Here is a 27,009-nt window from a genome sequence, read left to right as displayed (position 1 = left end):
ATTAGTCGCTTACAGGCAACCCTAATCTTTTTTTGGCGCCCTGCTTTTCTACTGTTCGTCCAAGATCGAGGACTGTTAAGGAAGAGAAGCGGTCTTGATAAGGAGAGGAAAAGAAAGTGTCCGGGCCGCCACCCCCGCAGAGCGACTTCTTCACTCACCCAGAATTGAATCTTGGTTCTTCGGGAAAAAATTTTTATTAGAAATCTCACCAGTGGTTTATGATGCACTGGGTTGAATCTTGTTAGACCGGGGCTGTGATACAACCATGCCAAGCTCCTGAGATCGCCATGTATAAGGGCAGTCTTCGCTTACGTTAGCGAGCACAGTTTATTCTAAGACAAAGTAAACAAGTCCTCCCCTTTGCAGAGGGATTCCATACATCAACACGGCTCACATGCCAGCGGATACTATATGAAAGAATGGACCGAAAATCTGATCACGTTATGTTCAAATGTCGTGGTTGTGCTATTGTTAATGCCTGTGCTTCTCCTTTTCCACATCGGCTACAGGACATACCAAACTATGAAAACCCCTGCCTGTCCCAACGAGCTTTCTTTACGAAAAATAACCTTCGTTTTCTCAAGAATCTGCTGCCAATCTGGATCTCGCTTGACAAATCTGTGTGGTCGTCCTGATCCGAGGGGTCCGATACTTTGTGGTGAGGTGGCTGAGAGATTTTTTCTTTGATATGATTTAATTGTCATTACTGGAAAGGAAAAATTGTCGAGGGAAGTTTCGAGCTGGTTCGGCAGCAGAAAATTGAAGTGGGAAATGATTCGGGAAACAAGCTTTCAACAGTTGAAAAATTCTTGCGGTCAGGAAATTGAAAGAAAATGAAGCCGGTTGCATATGATTCTGAACGGCCGAGCATTCCAAGACGGAGTCCTGTCGAGCCAGTCGCGCACGCGTTGTTAGTGTTGTAAATCGGAATATAAGTCATGCCAAATTGATAGAAGATTCGCTAGCCTGATGTGATATCTCCGTAGCAATGAATAGCATGAAATGCCAGTCTCGCCGTCGTCGTAGTTGTTTTAAGCATCTAGAATTGCTTTGACGCCTGCTTCGTAGCCCATTTCTGGATACTCGCGCAGGCCACGAGGTTTGATAAATTTGGTAAGTCCTACTCCCAGGACATAGGCCGGGATATCATTTTTAGGAGCCATATTGATGGTACGTCGAGATCATAATAGAGTTGCTCTGGATTTGAATCGTGGTCTTCTGTATCCCATTTGTCGGCTTGTCTAAAACTAGCCTTTTGAAAGGAGTAAGATGAACAAGCAGCGATAGACACCCAGTCTACTTGCCTGCGCTTGCCAAAGCAATGATCAGGTATCTATTCCTCTACTCATTAGTCCCTATCTTAAGATCAAACTTCAAGCCCCAGTTCAAGATCCAGCAGGACGAAAAAAATGCTTGCTCTAATAGTCCCGCTCATGGCAGTCTCCCTTTGTTCTGGGAAAGAACATATCCCCTTTAAAGATAGAGCAGAATACTACATCATCACGATAATTTATGAGGCAATAAGATTATATGTTATTGCGTTGATGTTGAAGATCGATCGATCGTTGCCGCTGTCGTTGTCGTTGTTGTTGTCGTTGTCGTTGTCGTCGCCAAAACGCCCCCCTGGCCCGCGTGCGCTAGCTCATACCCCGCCAAAGCTTGAACAATGCAGGTAGGTCCGGAGGTAGGTGCATTCGATTATTTTGCCGGCTCGCTCTTCACTCCATCCACGACTCCTATACTTCAAGTGCTGCAAGCTTCAACTCGGGCTTCACAGCTCGAACAATCCACCCCGTCACAATGACATGGTATAATCCATTCGCATTCGTTCCCATGGCAGTAACGCTCGTTACTTGCCTGGTCTACCTCGCTATCATTATCCCACTCCTCATCGTCCACGAAACCGTCCCTTCGGCGCCCGAGAACCCGACGATATATCGTGGACTCAATCTTACCGAAGCCTGGCTGGATCTGGCAGAGCTGAGCAACGGGTACCACCCGTACAACAGTCATAGGAATGATGAGGTCAGAAATTGGCTACTAAGGAGGGTGGAGGCGATTCTGGACAGTAATGGGGTGAACTACGAGACGGGCCCGGACGAGAGCGGCATAAAAGCAGAGCCATCGCATACCAAGGAGGAGCTGCATGGTAGCGAATACGAAGCTTCAGTATTTGAATTGGGCTTAGGCGCGCAATCTGCAGACAGTGACGAGCTTCGAAGCCGCTCCACCAAGCCAGCAGCAGTTGTCTTCAATGACCTCGCGTCGAACTACACAACCAGTGCCCTTACGAGCATTGGTGTAACTGGGCGAAGATTGGGCATCAGCACGTACTTCGAGGGGAACAACATCATAGTCTATATTCGCGGCACGGAGGATGAGGAGGAAGACTGGTGGAAACCGCTGCCCCCATACACACATCGACTTCACGGCAAGGGAGGAGTGATGGTCAATGCCCATTTCGACAGTGTATCGACCGGATACGGAGCTACCGATGATGGTATGGGAGTTGTCACGGCTTTGCAACTCATCAAGTACTACACCACCGAAGGGAATACTCCAAAGCGGGGGGTTATTGTTCTGCTGAACAATGGTGAGGAAGATGGTCTGTATGGCGCCAAAGCTTTCCTCTCCCACCCTATGGCTACTTTCGTTCATACCTTCCTGAACCTCGAAGGGGCCGGAGCCGGAGGCAGAGCAATGCTTTTCCGGAGTACAGATACTGAAGTTACTCGAGCCTACGGGAGTGCCAAGCATCCCCTTGGAACAGTGGTTAGTGCAGATGGCTTTGCCCTAGGTTTTATCAGGAGTGAGACGGACTATGTGGTTTTCCGAGCCGAGGGATACCGTGGTCTGGATGTCGCTTTCTGGGAACCCAGAGCTAGGTATCACACAGAGCAGGACGACGCGAAGCATGCTTCCCGAGACTCATTGTGGCATATGTTATCTGCATCCGTGGCAACGATGGACTATCTGACTTCTCATACGGAAGAGTTCGTTGGACCTAGGCGGGATAACCTCCCTGGAAAAGTCAAGAATGGGCGTGGTACCGACGGCGTATGGTTCGACCTGTTTGGCATGGTCATGGCTGTGTTCGGACTGCGAAAACTATTTGCCTGGTCCCTGACAATCCTCATCGCTTCGCCACTGATCCTGATGCTTGTCTCTTACCTTTTGATACGCCAGGACAAATACTATCTCTTTTCTGGGGCTGTCAAGATTGAAGGCCGCGAAACCGAGGTGGTTTCCTTGAAAGGCTGGAGAGGAGCTTTCCGATTCCCAATTGTTCTCATCATCTCGGGCGCACTCACACTTGGGGCTGCTTTTCTGTTGAAGAAGATCAATCCTCTGATTGTGTACTCGTCACCATATGCTGTTTGGTCGATGTCGCTTACTCTCTTCTTCTGCGTCTTCTGGTTCCTTATGGCTGGCTGCAATTTCGTCCGACCGTCCGCACTTCACCGGGTCTACGCACTCATCTGGATGTTTATCATCGGATGGGTACTTCTGTTGGGTGCTACGATCTTCGAGGATCGTTTCAAGGTCAGCAGTGCTTACATCTTCCTCTTTTATCAAGGTGCTATCTCATTAGCAACGCTCATTGGCTTGCTAGAGCTATTTGCTCTCCCTAAGAAGAGCACTTTGGTCGAAGCTGTACGTGACGCACATGAGACAAGAGAAGGACTAGAGGCTTTGCCCCATTCTGGTAGCATTGTCACTGGCGATGCACAAGATGAAAGCAATGATGCCGATGCTGATGCCGATGCTGATGAAGAGCCGAATGAAACGACTCCGCTGGTGGGAGGTAACGATAATCAAAGTACAATTGGCGCCACGTTTGCTCGTGGCTACCGACAAATCATTCCTGAACAGGTCGATGGTGTCGATGGTGCCGATGATACCGATGCTGCTGACGACAAAGCTATCGCTTTCGGCGACGAGCAAAAGTGGTCTGCCAATATGCCATCATGGACCTGGCTTCTGCAATTCCTTCTACTCGGCCCCTCGATAATCATAATCATTGGTCAGGTCGGGCTGCTCATTGTGGCGGCACTTACCCAAACTGGCTCGGATGGAAGCCCTCTATTGCTGCCATACCTGCTCATCTCAGTATTCTCGATACTTCTCATCCTACCCACAACCCCTTTCCTGCACCGCATTACTGCCCACGTCCCGACTTTCTTCCTCCTGATCTTCATCAGCACTCTGGTCTACAACCTTTTGGCCTTCCCGTTTTCGTCCAATAATCGCTATAAGGCTTACTTCCAGCAGACTGTTGATCTTGAAAGTGGCATCAACCAAGTCACTCTTGCTGGAATTGAAGAGTACGTCCGATTGATGATCGATGAGATCCCCTCGGCCGCAGGTCAGGAGATATCTTGCAAATCAAAAGACAACATTCGACAAGGTCTCTCCTACTGCTCGTGGCACGGCATAGCCCCCAAGGTAGTTGACAACGTCAAGAATGGCATTCCACCTGAGAAGGGCTATCAAGATTGGATGAACTTCAATGTCACTCGTGCAAAGGGCTCGAACAAAGCTACCTTCCATATCTCTGGTATCGACACGAAAGCCTGTATTCTCCGATTTGATGATCCATTCACAGCATTCGAAGTACATGGCGCTGCCAAGAGCGATGGTAAGTGGAATGATGTCCCTGAGAGTGGGAGCGACCAGATCAAGCTCTGGCACAGAGATTGGGACCGCGAGTGGGTAGTGGATGTTGAGTGGCCAGTCAGCGAAGGCAAGCAAGAGGGTGAAGAAGGTAGAAGTGGAAGAGTCGTGTGTTTCTGGAGCGACCACAATGAGCTGGGCACGATCCCAGCCTTGGACGAGGTTCAGAGGTATACTCTTGCCATCTGCTGGGAATGTTTGGTATGTGCTAACGAGTGATAGGTTCATGCCTGCTTGGGCGGCTGTTACGAAATTGATGGATGGGCTGGTGGAGGGGAGCAAGGCTTTTATTGTTTAAAATTGGTAATACGAAGCATGAGACACAATAATGCTAATGATGACTGAGGTACGATTTTGCGTACCATGTTCATACAGACTGAATGAATGGATGCCGCAACGGCTATTGATACCCATACCCCGGACTTCTGAGCCTGATTGCGCAGAATCGACCAAGATTAGCTATCCTTTAAAGCACAGATTGAATCAAACAGATGGTCGTCCGAAGGGGCAAAATCGTTGAAGTTTTTGTTGCGCGTTGCAGTTTAGATTACTCGCAGCGTCCACGTGATCTTCCGCCGCTCGCTTGTAGCGGATGGGATACTAAGATTTTAACTTGATATCCGTGAGTTGCTCGCTCGTAACTGAGCTGGAAGAGCTTGGCTTACTTGCTATCGTAAGCTAGACTGTGGCTATCTTGAGCGCTAGTTGAAGAGGAGGAGGGGGGCGAAGGTTTCTTATACTTGATACGAAGTAGTAGCAGTGGAGATGGGAAGTAGCTGCAGTCCTGGCTGACGTCGCAAATATATATATGTATATATATGTATGTATATTTAAAGTGAGTAGGATTGATATCTGCTTTTTCGAATGCTGGTTATGGGTTATGGGTAATGGGTAATGGGGTCGCGGACGTTGTTGAGGGTGTTATTGAGCTCGGAAAGTTTTTGAAAATGTGATAGGGCTTGACGGGTTGAGATGAGAGGTTATCCATCTACTTACGAGAAGGGAAGGGAAGGGAAGGGAAGGGAGGAAAGGCGGAATGAAATAAGGCGAGACTGACTTATAAGACGTTAAGATAGATAGGTACCCTGCTGATTAATGATTGATTGCCGTTTATAACTCCTCTCCTCTCATCTCTCTCTCTCTCTCTCTCTCTCTCTGACCTTTGTACGTCTTTGCAGATTGGATTAGATTCTCTTTACAGGCAAGATAAAATCAGATCAGATCAGATCAGATAAGATGAAAGAACTGGAGTTTCTTTACGAAACATGTTAGTTGTTCTAAGCAAGCAAGCAAGCAAGTAAATAATTAAGTAAATCTCTAAACTGCTGCTGGTGTTTTCAATTTTCGATTTCTCATTGAGAATATCAAGCTTATTTTGTTTCGTTTCGTTTCGTTTCGTTCTGTTTTGGTTTAATTATCTTTCTTCTCCGCTGCCGGGAGAGAAGGAAGAATGTTGAGGATGCTTGGCTTTTGCCTCTCGCTTTGCTTTACTCTGCTTTACTTGTTTGCTTGGTTCTACCAGGTATACATATATATATATAGAACACCATTAATTTCCCCTTCTACCGTCCGCACACCCTGTAGTCAACCCCAAGCAAGCAAGCAAACGACATTTGGCTGACCTATAATCCTGTTGATCCCTGTTGATCCCTATCAACGTCCTAAACCTAACCTAACCTAAACATAACCTGATTAAGCTTATCGTCTCGTCTCGTCTCGTATCATACAGTAGGTATACAATCAATTATCTCATTTCTGCCACCGCTTCCCTTCTCTCGTCCTAATTGCGTAGAAGGGGGGGGAAAACATCCGAGAGCAGAGTAGAGGAAGCCCGTGGACCCTCTAACCTAAGCTGCGCAGAGAAACACCAAGAGGAGAATACGTTAGACCAACAGCAGCAGAGAACATACACACACACACACACACACACACACACACACACACCAGAACGCCATCCCCCCCCCGGCCCCCTTCCCAGTATCCCCTAAAAATTCACCCTATGCAAGCTATGCGATACCGCTGCTCTCCTCCCCTCTCTCCTCCTACACTTCACGTACTACTCTCATGCTCGACCTCAACCTCGCAAACCCTACGCATTCATCTTTCCCAAGAAAGTCCCGAGGTCAAACTCTTCTTCATACTGCTTGTCATCCCACAGCTCCCCCAGGTCGTCCAACCAGCCCTTCTTCCCCTTTTCTCGCACCTCGCCCGTCGCATCCACCATGTCCTCTTCTTTGCCTTCCGTCCCGCCCGCAGCAGGTTTGTCGATGCCGTCGGCCGTCTCGCCGAGATTAAAAAGGTCGAGGATCTGGTCTGTTTCCATGGTGCCCAGGCCGGCGTTCTGCTGGTTGACGACTGTGGAGGCGACGTCGATTTTGAAGCGTTGAAGGCTGGGGCGGGGTTAGTAATGGGGCGAGTTTTGGGAAGGGTGGATGGAACATACGACATGATCTTCTCCTCCAAGGTCCCCCTCGTGATCAGCCGATACACATTGACAACTTTCTTCTGCCCAATCCGATGGGCGCGATCCATAGCCTGCAAATCCTTCTGTGGGTTCCAATCATGCTCCACGAAAATTACCGTATCGGCACCCGTCAAGTTCAATCCCAAGCCCCCCACACTTGTTGTTAACAACAGACAATCGTACGAAGGGTCGGAGTTGAACTTGTTGACGATGTCTTGGCGTTTGGAAGCATCGACAGAGCCGTCCATGCGGAGGAATTGGACAGAGGGTAACATCTTACGCAGCACGTCGTTTTGGACCATGTCGAGCATCTCTTTCATCTGGCAGAAGATGAGCGCCCGGTGGGGAGAGACGTAGGAAGTTTCGGTAGTTACTTCGTCGGCTGCGGGCTCGTTGCCAATACCGCAGTCAACAAGCAAGTCACGCAAGGCGAGGAGTTTAGGGGCATGGACTGGATCACGTAGACTGGTGCCTTGTTTTGCCAAAAGACGCTGCGTCTCGTCGTACTGCTTGTGGCCTTCCTTCATTACTAACGCGGGCGAGTTGCACAGCTTGCGCATGTACTGCAGGGCTTGGAAAATATGCTGCTTAGCCTCCTTGTCGCCGGAGGACGCCTTCTCCGCGAGCGTTTTGCCTTCTTTCTTGGTAAAATCTTCAAAGAGCTTCTTTTGGAGGTCGCTAAGGTCGCAGTAGTAGTTCTGTAGGATTTTGGGGGGCAAGTCGTCGAGGACTTCCTCCTTAAGGCGACGCAGGAGGAAGGGGAGCACCTGCTTGTGCAGGGCTTCGATGGCGAGGGCGCCAGCTTCTTGCTCCTTGGAAGAGGATTTGCTATACCGGCTAGCGGCGATAGGCTTGGCGAAGCGGTCGAGAAAGACTTTTTCAGTGCCGAGGAAGCCGGGCATGAGGAAGTCAAAGAGAGACCAGAGTTCTAGGACGTTATTCTGGATGGGTGTGCCCGACAGAATCAGGCGATGATTGCTGAGGAGGCGCTTTACTGCCATGGTAACTTTTGCACGAGGATTCTTGATCAGATGACCTTCATCCAGAACGAGGTAGTTCCAATTCAAGGCGGTGAGAAGATCAGCGTCGTTACGGCAGATATCGTAAGAGGTAATAACAATATCTGTCTTGCCGAGTTGATCTTGAAGTCGGGCTCGATCAGCTGGGGGCCCTACGTAAGCTGTGCATGAAAGGAATGGCGCATATGTTTTGATCTCCATCTGCCAATGGCCAGATAATGTAGGAGGACAGACGATGAGTGATGGCAGTCTCCGGACATCGGGCGATTTTGTTTTGGCGTACTCCTCGGCTCGGTTGTGGTGATCACTCGCCACAATACACAATGTCTGGAGAGTCTTTCCAAGTCCCATATCATCGCAGAGAATGCCATGGAGATGATATTTGTTCAAGAAGTTGAGCCAATTGACACCTTCTTGTTGATATGAGCGCAGCTCTGCCTTGATTGCGACTGGAATGCTGAACGATTCAACTTTGTGAGGATCTAACAGCTGGGCAATAAAAGTTCGCTCTCGATCACGGCCTTTCAGCAGCTCTTGAGAAAGTCCTGGAGGATCTGGAATACCAGCTTCGAGGGGCACGAGCTTGACCAAGGTAGCAAAAGTTGTTGTAGCAATAAGTCGGACATCGTTGTCAGAATCACTCATCCGACCAAGCACGGGTACGATGAGGAAGATGACATATGGCAAGATGTTGTCACCCATGACATGAATGAGGTGGTAGACGGATTCAATGGCACCTTGCCGGAAGTTCAGATCGATAGGGTTGCTGATGGAAGGCAAGACTTTTTCTACGAGCATAGTCATACCCTCAATGGTAATGACGCTGCATACTGTTGCAAGACACTTGGCAGCCATGTAGCGGAAAACTGACAGTTCTGAATGAAGAGCCTTGATGACTAAGGGTAGCAGACCGATAACGAAAGGATGCAGGTCCCTGTGCAATGTAGGTGTCATAGCCCGGAGAACTGACATGGCATCTACAGCAGCTTGGCCAGTTTCCTGCTCTGGATCCTTGGTATCGGCAGGCAGGTCCCCAGAAAATGCATGCTGCAAAGCGTCTTGCATGATTGCCCTGAGCGTGGGCACTTTCTCGAGCAAGCTGGCGCCAAAGATGTTGGATAATTGTTCTAGTGCCTCCTTTGCACCCCTCCGGACAATTTTCGCATTCTTTGCTTCTAATGCAAACTTCGCAGCGTCAGCATGGTCTTTGCGGTCTTCCTCTTTCCGAAGGGAAAGGATCGCACTAGTAAAGACGGCATTCGGCGTGAACTCGGGAGTCTCAGAAGTGTCAATACAACTGAACTTGGCCAGATTCGAGACGACTTTCTGAGCTGGGCCGGCCCGACCACCTTCGGCAAAGAGCTCCACAAGTCTTGCCATAGCGGCTGATGATCGTTGCTGTAGCTCGGAGTTCTCTTCCTTCTTCACACTGTCCATCATGCCCTTGATGATATGCGTGGGCTTCTTGGGCGAGAATTTTATCGAGACCAAAGCGCTTGCAGCAGCGGCCTTGATCCGGGTGTCTCGCTGCTCTTTGATGCTCTTGGCTATATTGATGACTTCGACAACGTTGTCGCGCGCTTCGGTCAAAGCTGGTGTCGCGATCATCCGCTGGCCAGCACCCATAGATTTCTTCAGTCGCTCGAAATCCTCATTGATAACCTTGTCAGCTGTTTGGATAGAGAATGCGTCTGGTCCAGCTTCCGCCTCTCCCTGGACCACAACCGCAAGGACTGGTAAGCGGCTTTGTGAGACCTTACCAGTATCTCGGAAGGTGTTAAGCAACTGAGAACATTGAGCACGGACGAGCTGGATGTAGCTGACCAGATCTCTGTAATGCCAAGGTCGCTCATCTTCGACAATCTTGTTCAGTGAGTTGACGTATCTTCTTGGCTGCTCTTTTGAGGTACAGTTTTTCGCGTATTCATCAATAATCAAAGCAGCTGTGAGCTGCGTCGAGGAAAATGCAGACGACAGACCGGGGATGATGTTCGCATCGTAGCCTTCAAGACTGCCACTTGGAACGAGTGACATGATCATGCCCATTGCGCGGGCAGCTGAGACTCGGGATCTGATTAGAATATCCATGCCCACCAAGTCTACATCGCCTTGCATCATGTGGCCGTCCACATCATGCGGGGAGCTTGTCGGAGCTAGCTCGGCGTTCTTCGTTGTCTTGCGTCTTTGTTTCTTCGCCGGGGGCTCTGGGGCTGCAGGAGACGAGCCTCGGGCTGTCGGCGTCGGCACAAAGCCGGCAGGCATAGTGTACGTGCTTCCCGAGGGTTTCTGGAAGAGGGTGGCATTCATGGGTAGTGGATGTCGAGAGACACCAATAGGGTGCAGTGTCAGTTGCATGAGAGGATCAACATGGGCTGAGAACTGCTCTGCAAGATCTGCTGGATCTTTGGCAAGGTAGTGGACCAGGGCTGTCCAAACTTGTATGGAGAGATTGAGGGTGTCTTGATTACGTTCGACGAGTATGTTTTGGTAGATGAGTCGGAGAATTTTTCCATTCAGCCAGTCTCGAGTGCCATCGCCTTCGATACTGACGAACGTTGTGAGAGCTCTCAGCACAGCTGTCCGGACTGATGTGATGGTATGTCTTAGGAAAGGGTATAGTCGCGGTACCAGAAGAGCAAACGACTTCTCGGGATCTCTTGCCGCGTTCTGTTTCATCGCCTCGAGCACTTCGGGGAAACTACAAAGTTTGGCAAGAAGATCCATGATCTGGCCGGTACTAGCACTGAGATCATCGCCTAGATTGGACAAACACTCCCAGACAATGTTGATGAGACCATCTAGAGCCTCTGGGCGCAAGTTCACAAACTCCTTGGCAATTGGGATGAGTGTTGCGGCACTGACTGAACGAACATCGTCGTCCAAGTCTCCCAGGCCCTTCATGACGGCTTTTATAACGCCATCGATCAGATCACTGTCCTTGAGGAGCAGATCATTGCGAACGGCAACCAGATATCGGAGGCCAATCATACCACCATGACAGACAGCCCATCCCTTGTGTGTAAGATTGAGATCTTCCTGTATCACCATTCGGAGTAAAATTCGATGGGCGGCGTAGACGGTAGTGGCTGGGAGGTGAATGAGAAGCGCACCAAGTGTTTGGCCAACGGTCTCGCGAATAGGTGCAACGACAGTATCGGAAACGTAATCGCCAAAACGATCGAGCATGAAAACGCAGCACAAACGGCAAGCAAGGTCATCAAGCCATCGCCGATTGAGTTCGTCGTTCTCTGCACGTGACTTTTCTCTCATTCGACCTGCCCCGCCACCATGAGCCCGAATGATCTCTCGCAGACCCATGGCAGCGCCGTGTCTTGTCTCCCAATGAGGATCGAAGAGGTCGACCATGAGGAACTCGCAAAGTCGCTCAAATGGCCACTCGCCACCGTCTACTTCTTCCTCGGTTTGCAGTTCCGACTTGATGGGAAGGACTGGGCCCTTGAACTCGGAAACCACCTTACTGTCCTCATCGACTTCAGAGGTTCTCTCCAAACTGAAGTAGTCAGAGACACCGTTTCCATTGGCGTCATCGATGATATCCGACATGGTGGAATCCGCTCCGAGATCTACGGTCCCCATAGTGCTGGAACGTCGAATCGACAGGTCCACCAGTCTGTTCTTGTTTCCCGCATTCTGGGCCTCTCGCTTCCTCTTTCGCTTTAGTTGGTTGAGCTGGCGGGCGCTCAAGCCTGCCTCTCCGACGGGAGTGGTGGGCACCTGACCCCCAATGCTATTGCTGTGGCCATTCGTGCTGGCGAGAGAAGGAGTAGAGCCGCCGGTCTTTTGGAGAATGGGGTAGTCAATGTCCATATCCTCCTCGATATATTCTCCCAGTAAGCCTAGCCGGCCGGCCAGGGTCTTCTTCTGGTGCTCCAATCGTTGTGCGGGATCTAGTGTTGCTAGGGTGTAGTCGATATCCTTGGCACTTCCTCGGAGCAATTCTTTTCCCCATTTGAGAATAGAGACGATATCAAGAGTGTCTAGGCTCAGTTGGCCATCTGCAAGCGGGACCTCATCAACAAGCTCTTCCTTCTTGATGATGTCCTTCTCCTTCTTGACATCTGACTTGGAGAAGCCATCGTCGGCATTCGGATCATAACGTTCTGAATTGTCAACGATGCCTCCTAGGGCCTTGGCAGCTGCGATCCGGGTATCCCATATCTTGTGCCGGAGATACGGGACGACGCGGGTAAGGAGGTTGAAGAGTTCTTCGGGATGGGCTTTCTGAACGTCGGCTAATTGCTGGGCAGCGGTGTTTCGGATCAGTTGCGTGCTCCCGGTCTCGAGTAAACTAAGAATTATCAGCAAGTCTGGACTTGGTGAAGGTAATAGGTAATCTTGTAATCTTTGTTCGAAAGACTGAAGATGGAAAAGGGAGACTCACGTGACGAGGCGATCAAGTCTATTCAGGGATTTTTTCTTAGCGCAGATTCATTCGTTTCAATTTTGACGCGGAGCGCGTCAGTCTTTTTGACTTACCTGGACGCCATTCTTAAGGACACGCCATGTATAAGAGGAGATCGTGTCGCAACGATCTAATTACGATGGAAGGTGATTTTGCGATTGGAAGCGAAGTTCGAGATGCGTGCGGTAGGGCTGTTTGTTTGTCTTCAGCCTTGGGGCGCAAGGCGAGGTACCGGTTGTCAGTCGAGGCGTGGGGGAATTTGTCGAGTTGTCTACCCGCTTTTGATTGGTTGATGCTGGCGACTGGCTGCAGCACCTAGAAGTAGTAGAAAATTCACAAATGTGTTTTGTTTTGCGACAAAAAGTGACGGTAAGGCGGGCGACGTTGACGTTGACGGTAACGGTAATGGAAACGGCGACGGGCGATGAGATCTTTTTTTTGTTATGGCCAGATCAGGTCACGGGGTCCCGGATAGTGGATTTTGGAGTGCCGAGATTTGTGCTGCTCGAGATTCCGTCAAAATCAGGGGGTCCTTAGCTTTTATTATAACCTTCTCTAACCGTGGTGAACCACTAAAATGCGGCCGCCTGACCTTCCCCGTTTCGGCACTGCGGCACGCCTCAGGCATCCAGCGTATCTGTACTGTACCGGAGTAGACTGGAGTAAGGGTAAGGATGTAAGGATATTACGTTAACTTGTCGACGTGTCATCACGTCGTCGCTGTCACTAATGTCACAAGAACGAGACCATCCAGTACCGGTACCACTACGTCCACCCTTACCTGGGACTCGGGGAATAATGAACGCGTCAACATCAGGTTCGTCATTCAGGATTCTTTGGGGCACTTATTTACATTAAGAGGAAAGCGCTAACCTTCTCAAAACTTTTATCTTACGGAAACATGGAATGGAGGCTTTGGGGGGACAAGGAGTGGCCGTGGAGCCAGAAGGTGCGCGTCAAGCAGCGGAAGGGAAGTAATGTATGATTCTTAGGACTCGGTGCTTTCTAACTAGGCCAGGCGCTCCCGACCTTGTATCAGGACTCTATTCCAACAGCACTATACATAGTCCGGAACCAGACCATTATTGCTGCTCAAACTGCTCTATCAGGTTGAGGAACCTGGCTATACTGGGATTGCATTTTCCCATGTGCGGTGGGAAACAACGTGAGCAAGAAGTACAAGGAGGAACGAACGGCGGCCGATCAATCCCCTTCCAGCTCTTCCGGATATCTCGACTCAGGTACATTGTCGGACATGCTCCTTCTCCTTCTCCTCCCTCTTCCCCATATGTTACGAGCAGCAGCAGCAAACAAACACTCCCCCTGATCAAAGAGCCCAGCTCAGTCCAGCACAGCCGGGCCACCTAAATGAATGGATGCCAAAGAACTCGAACATTTTCTCCTGAAGGACATGTACAAGCTTGGATGCTTAGGTAGGAGGGTCATGGCAAAACTCCATGTCATGGGAGATCAGATCTGACAGTATGTTCCTGATATGGACCTATACGGCGTGAAAGTCAAATGACTCGAGTCCGATAGGCAGATAGATGGGATTGTTTACGATGTCACGTGACTAAAACACAGTCAAGTCGGACTAACGCGAAGATGCTACTTGGGAGAGATCACCAGATGCATACTCCGTAGATGTGGTACATGTGCGAATATCTAGGGATGCTCAGCAAGCACTGGAATATCGATAGTATGCTAATATACATGTTATAAACATAGAAATATGATACACAATTTATGTTTACGGAGATATTCTCACACACAGTTGCACATCCAAACGCTCCTTAGTGGCGTCAATCCCGAACACACTTCGACACCTTGGCCCCCCCCCATGCCTAACCTGGCCTAGCACATCCAACCATGCCCAATGCCTCATAGCTCAAACTGGAGGCAACCCAAACTACATCGTCCCCGAATTTATGCTCTAGACGCTGCTTCACTCCACTTCACTCCACCCCACTTCACCTCCAATCTATTCGCCCTTCCAGATCCCCTTACCATAGCCAGACTTTCCTCCTGCCCCGTCTGCTTCCATTTGCAGCGCTCTCCAATGCGGTGACCAGGCCAGGTACCACCAGCTCTCAAGCCTCTCCTCGCTCGCCGTCGCCTTGGTATCTGCCGTCTTACAACCCTTCGACCTCTGCGCCCTTTTCCCGGACTGTCTTTGGAATCCCTGTCCCCATGGCCGACCCTACCGCCCCCGCGGGCACCTTTGCGCCGGGCACGAAGATACAGGTGGGCCAGCAGAAGGTTGTCATACAGAAGTACTTTTCCGAAGGAGGCTTCGCCCATGTCTACCTGGTCAAGATGCCCAAGCCCATTGATGGGACTGATATCGCCGTGCTGAAACGAGTTGCGGTGCCAGACAAGGAACATCTGGCGAACATGAAGACGGAGGTCGAGACGATGAAGAAGCTGAAGGGGCACCGACCGATCGTCACATACTACGACTCGCACGCCTCACAATTAAAGGGCGGGGGATACGAGGTCTTCCTCCTCATGGAATTCTGTAACGGTGGCGGGCTGATAGATTTTATGAATACGCGGCTGCAGAACCGCTTGACGGAGCCCGAGATCCTCAAGATATTCTCAGATGTGACCGAGGGGGTGGCCTGTATGCACTACCTGAAGCCCCCTCTACTCCACCGAGATTTGAAAGTCGAAAATGTTCTGATAACGTCGACGGGAGGCTCCAAGAGATTCAAACTTTGCGATTTTGGATCGACCGCTCCACCCCGACCTGCGGCAACTACGGCTGCAGAGTGCAGACTGATTGAGGAAGATATCCAGAAACATACCACGTTACAATACAGGAGTCCGGAGATGATAGACGTGTACAGGAAACAGGCGATTGACGAAAAGTCGGATATATGGGCTCTGGGTGTACTCCTGTACAAGCTGTGCTACTACACTACACCCTTCGAAGCGCAGGGGCAACTGGCAATTTTAAACGCGAGCTTCAAGTTCCCAAGTTATCCGCCATTTTCGGATAACCTGAAGAAGCTCATAGGTACGTCACTTGTATTTCTGCGCAAGCTCAATGCTAAGCTTCAAAGCTTCAATGTTGAAAGAGAAGCCTCAATCACGCCCGAGTGTCTATCAAGTGCTTCGGGAAGCATGTTTGATGCAAGGGATTGAAGTTCCTATCAAAGATGTAGGTCATGCCCAGGTTAAACAAATGGAGTGCTCATAGACATAGATTTATACTGGCCGGACCCAATCCGAATCAAGAAGAAAGCAAGAGTTACCATCGACAGAGGCTGTGAAATCATCTCCTGCCGTTGGTGCAGTTTATTCCCCGCCCCCACCGGTCCAGCAGGTCATTCCTGATGTTGTACCTATGAGGAGAGGAAGGCCCGTAGTAAGCTCACAAGCAAACTCGGCGCCAAAACCCAGCCCATCGCCTATGCGAGCTGCTGTCAATGATCCATGGGCAGCATTGGACCCGGCATCGTCTACCCCAGCAATAGACGAAGTTGCCGCCCGATTTCCGAGCTTGGATCAATTTTCCCTTCTTCACGATGGAGGGAAATTTGACTTTGACACAAGCTCTCCAATAAAACCAGCACAATCTCGTGACCTTGGACAAAGAGTAACTGAAAAGCTGGCTGATGATGCATTTGCCACGCCTTTGCAACACCAAGTAGCCACAGCGACTACAAAACCGTCAAATAATGCGGTCTCACGAGCTCAAGCAATCATTGCTAGTAATCCGGAATTGCAAGCAGTTGCTTCTTCTCCCACTAATGTCTACCAGCCGACACCTACCCCGCCGCCGACGAGTTCATACGTATCTCAGGGAACGATGACTACCCCGCCTCCTCCGCCTGTTAGCCAATTTCCTCCAAGGTATGCGCCGCCACCCTCACAACGATTTCCCCATACTTCTGACCACCACCGGTCATCGAGTCTACCCAGAAATCAAGAGGCAACAACCCAAAGGGCCCAATTGCCAAGACAAGAGGAGGGTCAAGTTCTACGTCCCTCCTCGATCCCCCGAAATCCTTCATTTACAAGACCTGTTAATGTTCAACATCCATCTTCATCTCGTCCGTCACTGGAGGCTGGCCGGCCCAGCATTGATGTGCTGGACCCGGTGCCAAGAACGAAGTCCAGCAATTCGAGAGCTCGTCCCTCAAGTACGTACTTGGAGTCAAACATGGACTTCCTGCGAGAAAAAGAGAAAGAGTCTAGCGGGAGGCAATCTCTGTCTGACAGGAGGCCATCACACAGGGCTCTTGAGTCCGCTATAATGGATACCGATGAAGAAACAAATATCGAATCGAACGTAGAGTTCCTTCGCACTATGGAAGATCAAGAGGCATCGAAGAGTTCGAAGAAGGACCGGAGACGGAGTAGCGGAGGTAAAGACAGGTCCAAGCGCTCGAGCCTTTCGTCCATGTCTCTATCCGGCACTAAGAATCTGCTGGCTGGCAAATTCGGCGATGCTTTCAAGCGATTCGAGCACAACACGAACCCCCCCGGCCCGCGCACCCCAAGCCCTCTCCATGATATGGAACGTCGAGAACTCACCCCCATCGCCGGCTCCGAAGCCACCGATGGCCGCAGCGACGACGGCAACATCCTCGAGGATATGGACAACATGGCGCCCGAGCAACGGCGCGAGATTGAGCGCCGTCGGCTCTCCATGGAAGAAAGACGTGTTACCGACGCCGCCGCCGAATACCGCAAGCGACTCGCGGAACGTGGTCCTACGGCACCGAAGAGCATCGGTGGCATCTCCCGCGCGGCCAGTATACAGCACAAAGTACAGAGCCTCCTTGACGAGAACCAAGCCCCTACATCTCTCATCAAGAAGACTGCTGAAGGCTATGGACGCTTCACTGACAGCGGGTCTGCTTCGCAGGCAAGCCACTTCGAACAACCATCCAACCCCTACAGCAAAGCTCTTTCTTCGGGCTCTAGGAAGCCATTAGCACCTAGTGCTATCCATCCTCGTACAGTCCCTATTACACAACAAGACTCAGGTCTTAACTACGCGAAGACACGCTCCGGAGTCCCTTCTCACACTCAGTCACAACCTCAACCTATCAGCTCGCCCGCCACGATCTCCAGAACCGTTCCACGCCCAAACGCTCCTCCTAAGCCGATGCATCTGAACAACGTCTCCACCGGGAACAGCATGTCCAACTCACCGCCGAAGATGCCGCCGAGGCCCGTGCAAGCTCGGCCGGATCTAGGTCTCTCGGAGAAGGATGACGTCGTGGGTGATTTCAGCAAGAGGTTTCCGAGCCTGGCCGGTATCGAGATGGTGGAGCGGGCTATTGATGTTGAGAGGCCGGTGAGGGATAGCGCCGGTTTGAGAACCCGGGAGGTGTAGGTGAACAGCTGAGTGGGCAAGAGTAGTGGGAGAGATGGGGAAGAGATGGGGAGAGGTTTGTATATCTACCTACCTAGCTACTATAGACGGTGATCGATCAGCAATGATATAAGCTTCCTGGCTACAAGACGGTACCTAGCTAGCGCCAGACGTGTGTGTAAGTGGGCTTGGGTGTGACATGTAGGATGGATGGGTGCCAGCTCTCCACCCGGTCAGTGCCGTCTCTCCTCTCTTCTCCCTTCCCCTCCCATTTTCTTTCCCTTCCCTTCTGGCCTTGGGATCCTCAATTCCAAATCTAACCGATAAAAACATGGAATGAATGGAAAGACAGAGACCCGCTAGGGGGGCCTTCAAAACTGGTGGTGAGAAGGGGAGAAGGGGAGGGGCGGGATGAATGAGAGTAATAGCGAGGAAGTGAAGAGTAAGTATGTTTCCGCTCCTAGCAGGACCAACAGCGTTTTGTCAAAGAGCTGTAAATAACTACGAGATTGAACTCGAGTCGAAAGTCTGCTCTGGTATTTTATTTGTTCGCAGCCATTTCACAACACATAGAGGTGGATGCATCTGATTTGAATACACCGGAACTATCCCGCTATTTCTCCTATGAGGCTATGTACCTCACTCACCTCCCAAACAACAACAATAAATACATCACCACCCTGCCAATCGCCGTCCGACATCTACACTTACCTGTGATCTTCCCACACACCTCTCACCCCTAAACTCAGCGACCGTGTCTCACTCCCCCCCATCCAACAACACCTTCTGTACCCTCTCCCTCCTCTCCTGTTCCCTGTCCTCCCCCACAATCTCCCAATCCGAATCCTCCTCAACCTCAAGCCAGCCCTTCCCAATCTCCGCCTCCGCCCTCTCCTCCTTTCCCGTCCCCTCCTGACTTGCAGCCGCCAAAGCAGAGGGAGAGGGAGGAGAGTCAGCACCGGGAAGCAGCAACCCGCCAAACACGCGTCTCAACAGCGACGCAGGCTGAGCCGCCCTGTTGTTCTCAGCCCGGGGGAGCTCCCGCGCCTTGTCGTGGATCCACCTCCTCCTGTGTTTCGCGGGTGGGTCGTCTGTACCTGCTTCTGCTTCTGCTTCTGCTTCTGCTTCTTGGGCGTTTTTTCCGTTTTCGGTTCCGTTATTTTCCATTTCCATTTCCATTTCCATTTCCATTTCCATTACCATTTCTTTTTGCGTTCCCACTCCCATTTCCATTCCCACCCCCTGCACGGTTTTGATTTCCAACCTCGCCTCAGGATCAAGGGATGCTGCTGCTGCTGCGGCGGCGGCGGCGGCATCAGCCACCATCACCTTGCCCGGTAGGACGAGATGTGAAACGACAGGCGAAGAAAAAGAAGAAGCAGAAGGAGGTGGAGGAGGAGGAGGAGCTCCAGCGTCCATCTCACCCCCTAGACTCAACCCCCGCATCCCCCTCTCCAACTCCAACTCCTCCTCCTCCTCTTTTACCGCCCTCCTCCCCTTCTCCATCCACTTTCTCTTGCTCCTGCCCGCTCTTGCCATACCCACCCTCCTGCCGCGGCCCACCACCACCCCCTTCGGCGCACAGCGCCCGCACGCCTCCGCGACGGCAACCTCGACGGGGGCCCCGATGTGCGAGCACCGAGTTCGACTCTGGGCGTTGTGGACGGGGTTCTGCGCGAGCAGGCATGGGGCGCGGTGCGTGATGCGCGGGCTCTCGAGGAAGGATTTGTGGGTGCAGGGGTGGGCTTGGATTGTGTAGTGGCAGTTTTTGGGGGTGGTTGAGCTAGACATTTGACCCTTTTTTTTAAGGGAGGGAGGGGGGAGGGTGTATGTGTGTGTGTGTGTGTGGATGAGGATGAGGATGGATAGCTATTTATTTAACTATTTATTTATTTTCCTTCTTTTTTTTTTTTTTTTTCGTGCTTAGTTTCAAGTGGTGTTTGGTATTAGCATCCCACTCCACAGGGAGTCTATTGATGATCTGAAGATGGATGTTTGGTGGTACGCTATGTACGTTATGGAAATATTGTTTCCTGGAGATCGCGGGAGAGAGTAGAAATGGGGATGGATTTCTGATGAGAGTAGCAGAGGAGAGAGAGAGAGGGAGAGAGAGGGAGGGAGAGAGAGAGGCTCTTACTTGTGAAGAGGAAATAATCACTCACTCACTCCGCATGGGACCCAACGAGCGGGCTATGAATGAATCATCCATCCGGCTATGAATGAATCATCCATCCATGGGGTATTGTTGGTGTTGCTGTTTTTGTATCTGAGGTGACTCAGTCAGTCCTCTGTTCGACGACTAATCACTTGTGAGCCGGCCAGATCAGATCCGCTCGAGGTAAGAGGGAGTGAGGGAGGAGAAGCAGGCGGGCAGGCAATCGGTCATCGGCTGGCTTGGCTTGTTTACTTTGGGGTTCGCTTCTTGCTATGTGCGCAAGCGAGCCTTGAGCTTTGACGTTAGCGAAGGCAAAGTCATGAGGCTTGTGGAGCTGGGTTGGGTTGGGTTCGCTGTTCCACAAATGCGAGATACACATTTGGAATACAGAAGCGGACGGTTAATGGTTATTCTTTCGATCTAAAATTAAAACGAGGCGGATTGTGAAATTGTGTGTAGATTTTCCGGGCATATTGGTACACATTATATTACAGAGCATCGATCGTGGTTGTAAGGCTGAGCTGATGTGATCCGAAGGAGGCTTGTCTTGATTTTATGACTTAGCCATCAACCCTTTAACTAAAATCCACCTTTGGCATTAGAATTCCACCGGGACAGTATCACGAAAACATCTTCTCAATACCGTCAGGCCTAATATAGAGCAGCGATGATGTCTGGTGGCACGCATAACGTCTTGAATAGCGCCGCTTTCTGCTCCAGTGATAAACCCACTGGCGTCTTCCAGGGTGTCAACTGCAGCCAATCAGATGAGAGTGACTGAGCCTCAGCGTGGTCTGGAACCCTAGACGCAGAAGCAACCATGTCCGAGCAGACACATGTCTGGTTTACACAGTAGCGGATATGAGGCTTGGGGTTGAGACCCATGAACGTGGTGCACCTCGAGATTCTCCAGGACATAGTATGAGAGTGTAAGACGACCCTCAGGAATGTTCCCCGATGGGCTCGTGGAACGCTTTGTATGTTATCTTTGTCGGTCCATCTGAACGGTCTGTTGCCAGCGTGCCAGGCCACCTCTAGTGGGCGTGGCCCTTTAGTCTTACGGCTGGATCTAACCCACTCGTGAGAGACATCTAGAGCTTTGTTGATATTGAGCAGAGGGGCTTCAAGGCACTCAAACTTCTCGCCTCTGAAGACAACTGGAAAAGCTGCCTCCGCAGGTATCTCGAGACGGAGAAGAGACAAGCGCGGAAGTGTCAGGACAAATTCGCGGACTATATTTTCGACCAGACGCAAATCCGAGATCCTGGGTCTGCCTTCAAATCTCCACAAATTCTCATCTGTAGAAAGATGCAGAGACCGAATATTGGAATTTGTGAGGATTGAAAGGTCAGGGAGAGAGCTTTTGACACTCCATTTCCATTCTCCGCTTACGAGCATGTGGCTTGAATCTGTTAGCTCGCGTCCCACAAGTCTTGGTTCGAAAGTCAGAGACCTACCCGTAATATATCCTGAGATCCCGAGCCCGTCGCACAACAGATTTTGGCATTCTCGCCACGGCCTCTGCATTGTCGGGTGACACGGTTGCCGGCAAGTTGGAGTAGTATGCCTCCAATGCCTCAAAGTAGAGTTTGGGCTCTCCACGTAGGGCCTGGACGAGAGATGGGGTTTTGGTGGCCCACCAATCACCGAGCATATGCCTTTCATAACATGCCAAGTAGATGTCCACGAAATACATCTCGAAGACCTGAACGCGGACTACAATACGGTCAGTGGAGTAGATCAAGAAAACTGATCTATACTCACTTTCGGTGGGGAGATCGCGAATGTTAAAGTATGGTAACCCAGAAAGCTGGTGCTTGATCAAGTCTTCATGTTCAGGCTCAAGCTGTCCATTTTGGCGAGTGCCAATACAATCCCGAGAAGATACGGCATCTTCAGGCTGAAGAGACATATCGCCGGGCGCAAGGCTCGTCACCGCTTCCGTTAGGTGATTAGGTTCAATCGCTGAGTCTCATGAGATTCGTAAATTGGGGTAAAGACGGTTATTCATTGTCCAATTCTGAACAATGCTGACTGAGCAGAAAATGTGTGGAAGAAAAGGTTGCTTGAAGAGATCTAGGGCTGGGAGTCAGCCTCCTTTGAATGATCTCATGTCGCTAGGATGGGGCGCCAGGCGCGCTTAATTAAAGCCAAGAAATACACTTTGACGATCAAGCTGGCCACGAGGGCCCAACGTTTCCATTAGGAATGAATATGTTAGTCAACGTACACATCGCGTCTTCCGCTAACAGCTGGACACAGGCACTCTCTCCCACTTACTATTTACAAAGCCGTTCCTGGAAATAGCAACACAATGGCTACTTCGGCCAGAACCTCTAGTGGCCTGGAGCACTTCACGCGTGTCAATGAGTCCATGTGGATAAACAAACCTACCTCGACCCCGACCTCGACCTATCCCTCGCCTTCAAGCGCCCCAGACCTCATCCTCCTCGCAGGTTGGATGGGCGCCTCGCCCAGACTCCTTTCGAAATACACCGCTGGCTACGAGAAACTATACCCCTCTGCGCGCATCTTAGCCATCACCACGACCGCCTGCGACGCCGTATTCCAGTCCCAGTCCTCCAACGTCGCGCGGATCGAGCCAGCCATAGACACTCTCCTCTCCCTCCCTCCCGAGGCCAAACTTCTCGTCCACTGCTTCTCGAACGGGGGCGCATGGAGGACATGCACGATCGCAAAAGCATACCGGGAGAAGATGGGAAGGTCGTTGCCTGTCACAGCCATGGTCCTGGACAGCACGCCCGGCCGAGAAAGATACGAGACTACGATACGCGCGTTTTCCGTCTCGCTGCCGAAGAACATCATCTTGAATACCCTCGCCGCTGTTCTTCTCAGGATCGGGTATGGCGTTTTGAGAATTGCGGCCTGGCTGAGTGGAAAGACGGATTTCATTGCGGAGCTTAGGGAAGATCTGAATAACAAAGACTTATTTGACGTCGATTCCTCGCGGCTGTATGTCTACAGTGATACAGACCTTATGGTTGATTGGAGGTTTGTGGAGGAGCACATTGCAGAAGCTAAGAGTTTAGGGTACGCCGTGCAAGGAGACAGATTCATTGGCAGCGCGCATTGTGGACATCTGCTACAGGACTCCGAGAGGTACTGGGGTGGGGTCACTTCCTCTTGGGAAACTGCTCTTTAAGATTCTGTTCTGCTTCTCGTACGATCATGGCTCTCAGCCCAGAAGTTTTGGCTGGAGCTAGAGCTGTTTTGCTTGCCACGGCGATCACCACCCGAATCCCTTGTCAATCGCAGCTAGTGCTGTCACTGGCACCGTTCTTGCGTCAGTCTCGGCTACGTCTTGGGAGAAATATCAAAGCTTCGTTATCATCGACGACAGTGTACTGTTGCTCAAGAAGTTGCGATCCTGACCTCTGCAGAACGGGGAGGTGGGTCTCTGCTGTTGATCATAAGGGTTGTTCTGCTCTGCCTCAGAGTATCCTTCTGAATAGCTTTACTGAATCAAAATCTACTCTGCACAATTTCCAAGCAAATGCAATTGAATCCATACATGCCATCATGTCTGTCCCAGTCGGAATCTCACTATCCGTGCCGAAGCTTTGCGTACGTCTCTCTACTCTCGTCTCCTCTCTCTCCAGACCTCACGCTTTCAATTCCAATCTCACTCTATAAATAACCATGTAGGACGATTGCTGGGGTATTTTTGCGAGCTTGGGCGTTGGCTGGGTATGCTATGGGCCGTATGTAGATGGGTAGGAGTGAGGGAGGAAGCAGATTTTGCGTTGCTTTGGTTTCGGAAGCGAGGATGTGTTGTGAGTTTGTAGGGTAGAGGGACGGACGGGTGGGTTTCCAGCAAAACCCTTTATGGGAGGTTTATCTTTCTCTCATCGAGAGGTCGTCTGTATTCCTTATCTTTCAGAACATCTTTACTCGGCTGATGATACTCTCGTTCCACACCGCATAGACATAATCAAACCAAAAATCTCGTTCGGCAAGGCCAGGTGGGTGGGTATCTCGCACGCATCAAAAATCAAAAGATCCAACACCTCATAAGAGCACAAACTAGGAATCCTCGTACCCGTGATAGAACCTCCCATGTCTTACCATGGCATCCGCTTCCTGCTCCCCTACCTTTGCTTCAAAGTGACTCCCGCAGAACCCCCCCCTCTTCGCAGCATAATCTCTATACAGCTGCATCCAAATCATGCGGTTCTTACAGTCCGTAGCACCGAACCACTCTCTTTTCAAACATTTCGGCATGTACTTATTCAGCGTCGCCTGGGACGCGCTGGTCCATGGCCTAGGAACGGGCCAATCTGAGAAATGCAGCATTTTGGCTTTCTGCAGCGCCTCTTCCGGATCCCATTTCTTGCTCGGAGATCCTAAGTATTGGGAGTGATCCAATCGGCGAAGCTCGCCGGTCATCAGGTGGAAGGGCTTCTGTGGAATCTTCAATATTTTGCCTTTGTACAACTTCTCCACTATCGTCAAGTCGTAATCGTCAGGATCCGCGTTCTTGATCTCTGCTTCTACCTTCGCGAATCCTTTGAGGGAGGGTGTGATGAGCATCATCTGGTTGGAGAATGCCCAACCGACAGAATCCCCCCAAAAGACCCACGGCATTGCCAATGGAGCTTTCGGGAGCAGGAATACGGTGTCGAGATTCCCTCTTGGCTGGGAGGCCCCATCAAGTACCAGTACGCGTTTGTATTCCGTGAGTTTGAACGCAAGGAGCTTGATGTAAGCATCTGTCCAGATCCCCTGAGATGTTTCGTTCTCGTGAAGTTCGTCCATGGGAAGAAGGCGCACGTAATATTTGTCTCGCGCTTCTCGCAGGAGATGCGCTTTCCGCGTCAAGATCAAAGAGTCGTTGAGCGCGGGATCGCTATCGATTTCGTCGGGCGACCAGCTGGAGGGGTAAAGCAACGTCCTTTTGGTGGCCGCATTAGCATCTCTCTGCGTAGATTTTTGTAGAGCCTTACCTCGATGCCCTGCTGCCAATATCCTCCATATCATGCCACACTAACACAGCACTACACAGTTTCTCCTCGTCGGCCACGACTTGTATGTACTGTTTATTGTCCCAGTTATTCCAGAAACTCTCGACACTTCTGCCAGGCTGTGCCCCGCCAGCCGGCCAGTCATCCGAGTCGTGGTTGTGCTCGACCACCCATCTGATTCCCACGAACACGAACAACACGATCACGACGAGCTTGAAGGTCGGTGTCGCGGTGATGAGCTGGATGCGCCGGAATTGCGATCGGGAGGCGCCGAGCATATCCTTGTCCCTGTATCGGGGCATGTCGTTATGGGTCTCTGGAGTTCAGCATCGAAACTGCGCATGCCGACTTATCAGCGGCGCCGATGTGCTAAAATGCATCGGCCTTCCGTCGACAACTCGGGTGAGAAAAGAGGCATTGGGTCTGGGAAGATGTAAGATCCGTAGACGGGTAGCGAGCGATTGCTGATATCTCCAAGCCGCTAGGATCGGACCCTTTCAGGCACGACCAGTCGCCCGTTCTGGGCGGAGTGAAGCTTTTAGAGCACCCTTAGACAATGGCCAACTACTACGTCGCAGGCGTAAGTATTACCCCTCGAGGGTAGGGAAAACGGGATCGATTGAAGCGTCATGAGGCCATAAGGCAGAAACAAGCATACATGCATAACACAGCCTCCTTCGCTACTTCTCCCGCCACCTTTTCCGCCACCTCTCTCGCCACTTTTCCCGCTACTTCTTTCGCCGTTTGATTTAAAGCAAATTCAACGAAATAAAAACTATTTTTAGCTTTTCTATAATACCAAGCACGTGCGCTCGACTTCTTTTACGTTACCTTTTTTTTTTTTTTTTTTTTTTTTTTTTTTTTTTAGCTAATTATTAGCTATTTCAGCCTTTTATCGATAACGTGTATTCAGTTCGCAATAAACCACTACTTATATTAAAAAAGCTTTACATTTATTATTACGTCACGTGTTGATTCGAGCGTGCACGTAAAGCTCTTTAAACTTCCGCTTTTAGCTTTTTTTTTGTTACTATACGCCTTGGTTAAAAGAATAAAGGCGAAGCTAGCGGCCGCTTAACGAGCCTCGCACGTTATATTCGAATCAAATCAATCACGAGCGAAGCTTTAAATTCGATTCGAACTCGAATTTTTATAGTATCGGAGTTTAGCGACTTAGCCGATTTTGTGAGCGCGTTTATTAGTCAATCGTTTACGGAGTAGTTACCTTAAAGGCAGGTAGGGGGTCATTTAAACCGTCAGCTGACAATCCGATGACAGTCTCTTTAAGAGACGATTCCAAGAGGTTGGCATAGTTAGTGGATCACCCTAAGCCGATATTTAAAATTGAGTAGAATCTGAAAACAAACGATTTAAATTATTTAAATCGTAGCTAAAATAAAACTATTTCAATCGATTGAATCGTTTTTTATAAGAGCTCGTCTTTTCGTGAAAAGATTATTACTAAAATAAAACGGTTTTAATCGATTAAATAATCGTTTATAAAAGTCGGTCTTTTTATAAAAAGACCGTTTTAAGACCGTCTTGTGGCCGTCCTAAGGCCGTCCCAAGGCCGTCCCCGAACTTGAAACCGTCCCGGAAAACGTTGATTAATAAGCAAATAAATTTTTTTTTTTTTCAATTACTTAGCAGTCTACCCTTTGCTAGGTATACCACCCCTTTATCACCACCCCCTCCCCCTTAAGTGCTCTGAAGGCGCATTTACGCGGCTGAACTTTTACTGAATCGATCGATTCCGATTATTAAAAATTTAAAGCGTTGATATATAAGCCGTAGCAGCGATACCGAGAAATATCTTGGCATCGAATTTTTTAAATCATTACTAAAACGATTCTATTTAAGAAATAGTTTTTATTTACAATTATATCTTATTTGAAACAGTTATCGAACTATTTCAATTTTTTAAAACGAGCTTATTAATAAGCCTATTTTAAAAATATAGACG

At 50.2% G+C, this 27,009-nt stretch overlaps 7 protein-coding genes across 7 annotated transcripts; 4 read left to right on the top strand and 3 right to left on the bottom strand.

The window, feature by feature from the left end:
- Nucleotides 1-1,800: 1,800 nt before the first annotated feature.
- Nucleotides 1,801-4,972, top strand: L3040_000907 (uncharacterized protein; the record flags this gene model as incomplete). The annotated part of the gene is made up of 2 exons (XM_007289309.1): nt 1,801-4,844; nt 4,897-4,972. 2 exons carry the CDS (start codon nt 1,801-1,803, stop codon nt 4,970-4,972), a joined length of 3,120 nt encoding a protein of 1,039 aa, XP_007289371.1.
- Nucleotides 4,973-6,763: 1,791 nt separating this feature from the next.
- Nucleotides 6,764-12,665, bottom strand: L3040_000906 (uncharacterized protein; the record flags this gene model as incomplete). The annotated part of the gene is made up of 3 exons (XM_007289308.1): nt 6,764-7,064; nt 7,118-12,466; nt 12,655-12,665. The coding sequence occupies 3 exons, from the start codon at nt 12,663-12,665 to the stop codon at nt 6,764-6,766; spliced, it is 5,661 nt and encodes a 1,886-aa protein (XP_007289370.1).
- Nucleotides 12,666-14,770: 2,105 nt separating this feature from the next.
- On the top strand, nt 14,771-16,423 carry L3040_000905 (uncharacterized protein; the record flags this gene model as incomplete). The annotated part of the gene is made up of 4 exons (XM_066155361.1): nt 14,771-15,599; nt 15,646-15,743; nt 15,789-16,296; nt 16,347-16,423. 4 exons carry the CDS (start codon nt 14,771-14,773, stop codon nt 16,421-16,423), a joined length of 1,512 nt encoding a protein of 503 aa, XP_066013385.1.
- A 418-nt stretch (nt 16,424-16,841) lies between these two features.
- Nucleotides 16,842-17,930, top strand: L3040_000904 (uncharacterized protein; the record flags this gene model as incomplete). The annotated part of the gene is made up of 1 exon (XM_066155360.1): nt 16,842-17,930. The coding sequence occupies one exon, from the start codon at nt 16,842-16,844 to the stop codon at nt 17,928-17,930; it is 1,089 nt and encodes a 362-aa protein (XP_066013384.1).
- Nucleotides 17,931-20,715: 2,785 nt separating this feature from the next.
- Nucleotides 20,716-21,976, bottom strand: L3040_000903 (uncharacterized protein; the record flags this gene model as incomplete). Its single annotated transcript, XM_007289305.1, has 3 exons — nt 20,716-21,466; nt 21,522-21,780; nt 21,829-21,976. 3 exons carry the CDS (start codon nt 21,974-21,976, stop codon nt 20,716-20,718), a joined length of 1,158 nt encoding a protein of 385 aa, XP_007289367.1.
- A 296-nt stretch (nt 21,977-22,272) lies between these two features.
- Nucleotides 22,273-23,227, top strand: L3040_000902 (uncharacterized protein; the record flags this gene model as incomplete). Its single annotated transcript, XM_007289304.2, has 2 exons — nt 22,273-22,280; nt 22,327-23,227. 2 exons carry the CDS (start codon nt 22,273-22,275, stop codon nt 23,225-23,227), a joined length of 909 nt encoding a protein of 302 aa, XP_007289366.2.
- Nucleotides 23,228-24,108: 881 nt separating this feature from the next.
- Nucleotides 24,109-25,348, bottom strand: L3040_000901 (uncharacterized protein; the record flags this gene model as incomplete). The annotated part of the gene is made up of 2 exons (XM_007289303.1): nt 24,109-24,976; nt 25,029-25,348. The coding sequence occupies 2 exons, from the start codon at nt 25,346-25,348 to the stop codon at nt 24,109-24,111; spliced, it is 1,188 nt and encodes a 395-aa protein (XP_007289365.1).
- Nucleotides 25,349-27,009: the final 1,661 nt, after the last annotated feature.

This window comes from Drepanopeziza brunnea, assembly GCF_022702325.1.
Source record: "Drepanopeziza brunnea f. sp. 'multigermtubi' strain 214-2 chromosome Unknown ctg1, whole genome shotgun sequence".
NCBI lineage: Eukaryota > Fungi > Ascomycota > Leotiomycetes > Helotiales > Drepanopezizaceae > Drepanopeziza > Drepanopeziza brunnea.
Note: the sequence above shows the minus strand (reverse complement) of the source record. Positions and strands in the feature narration are given on the sequence as shown.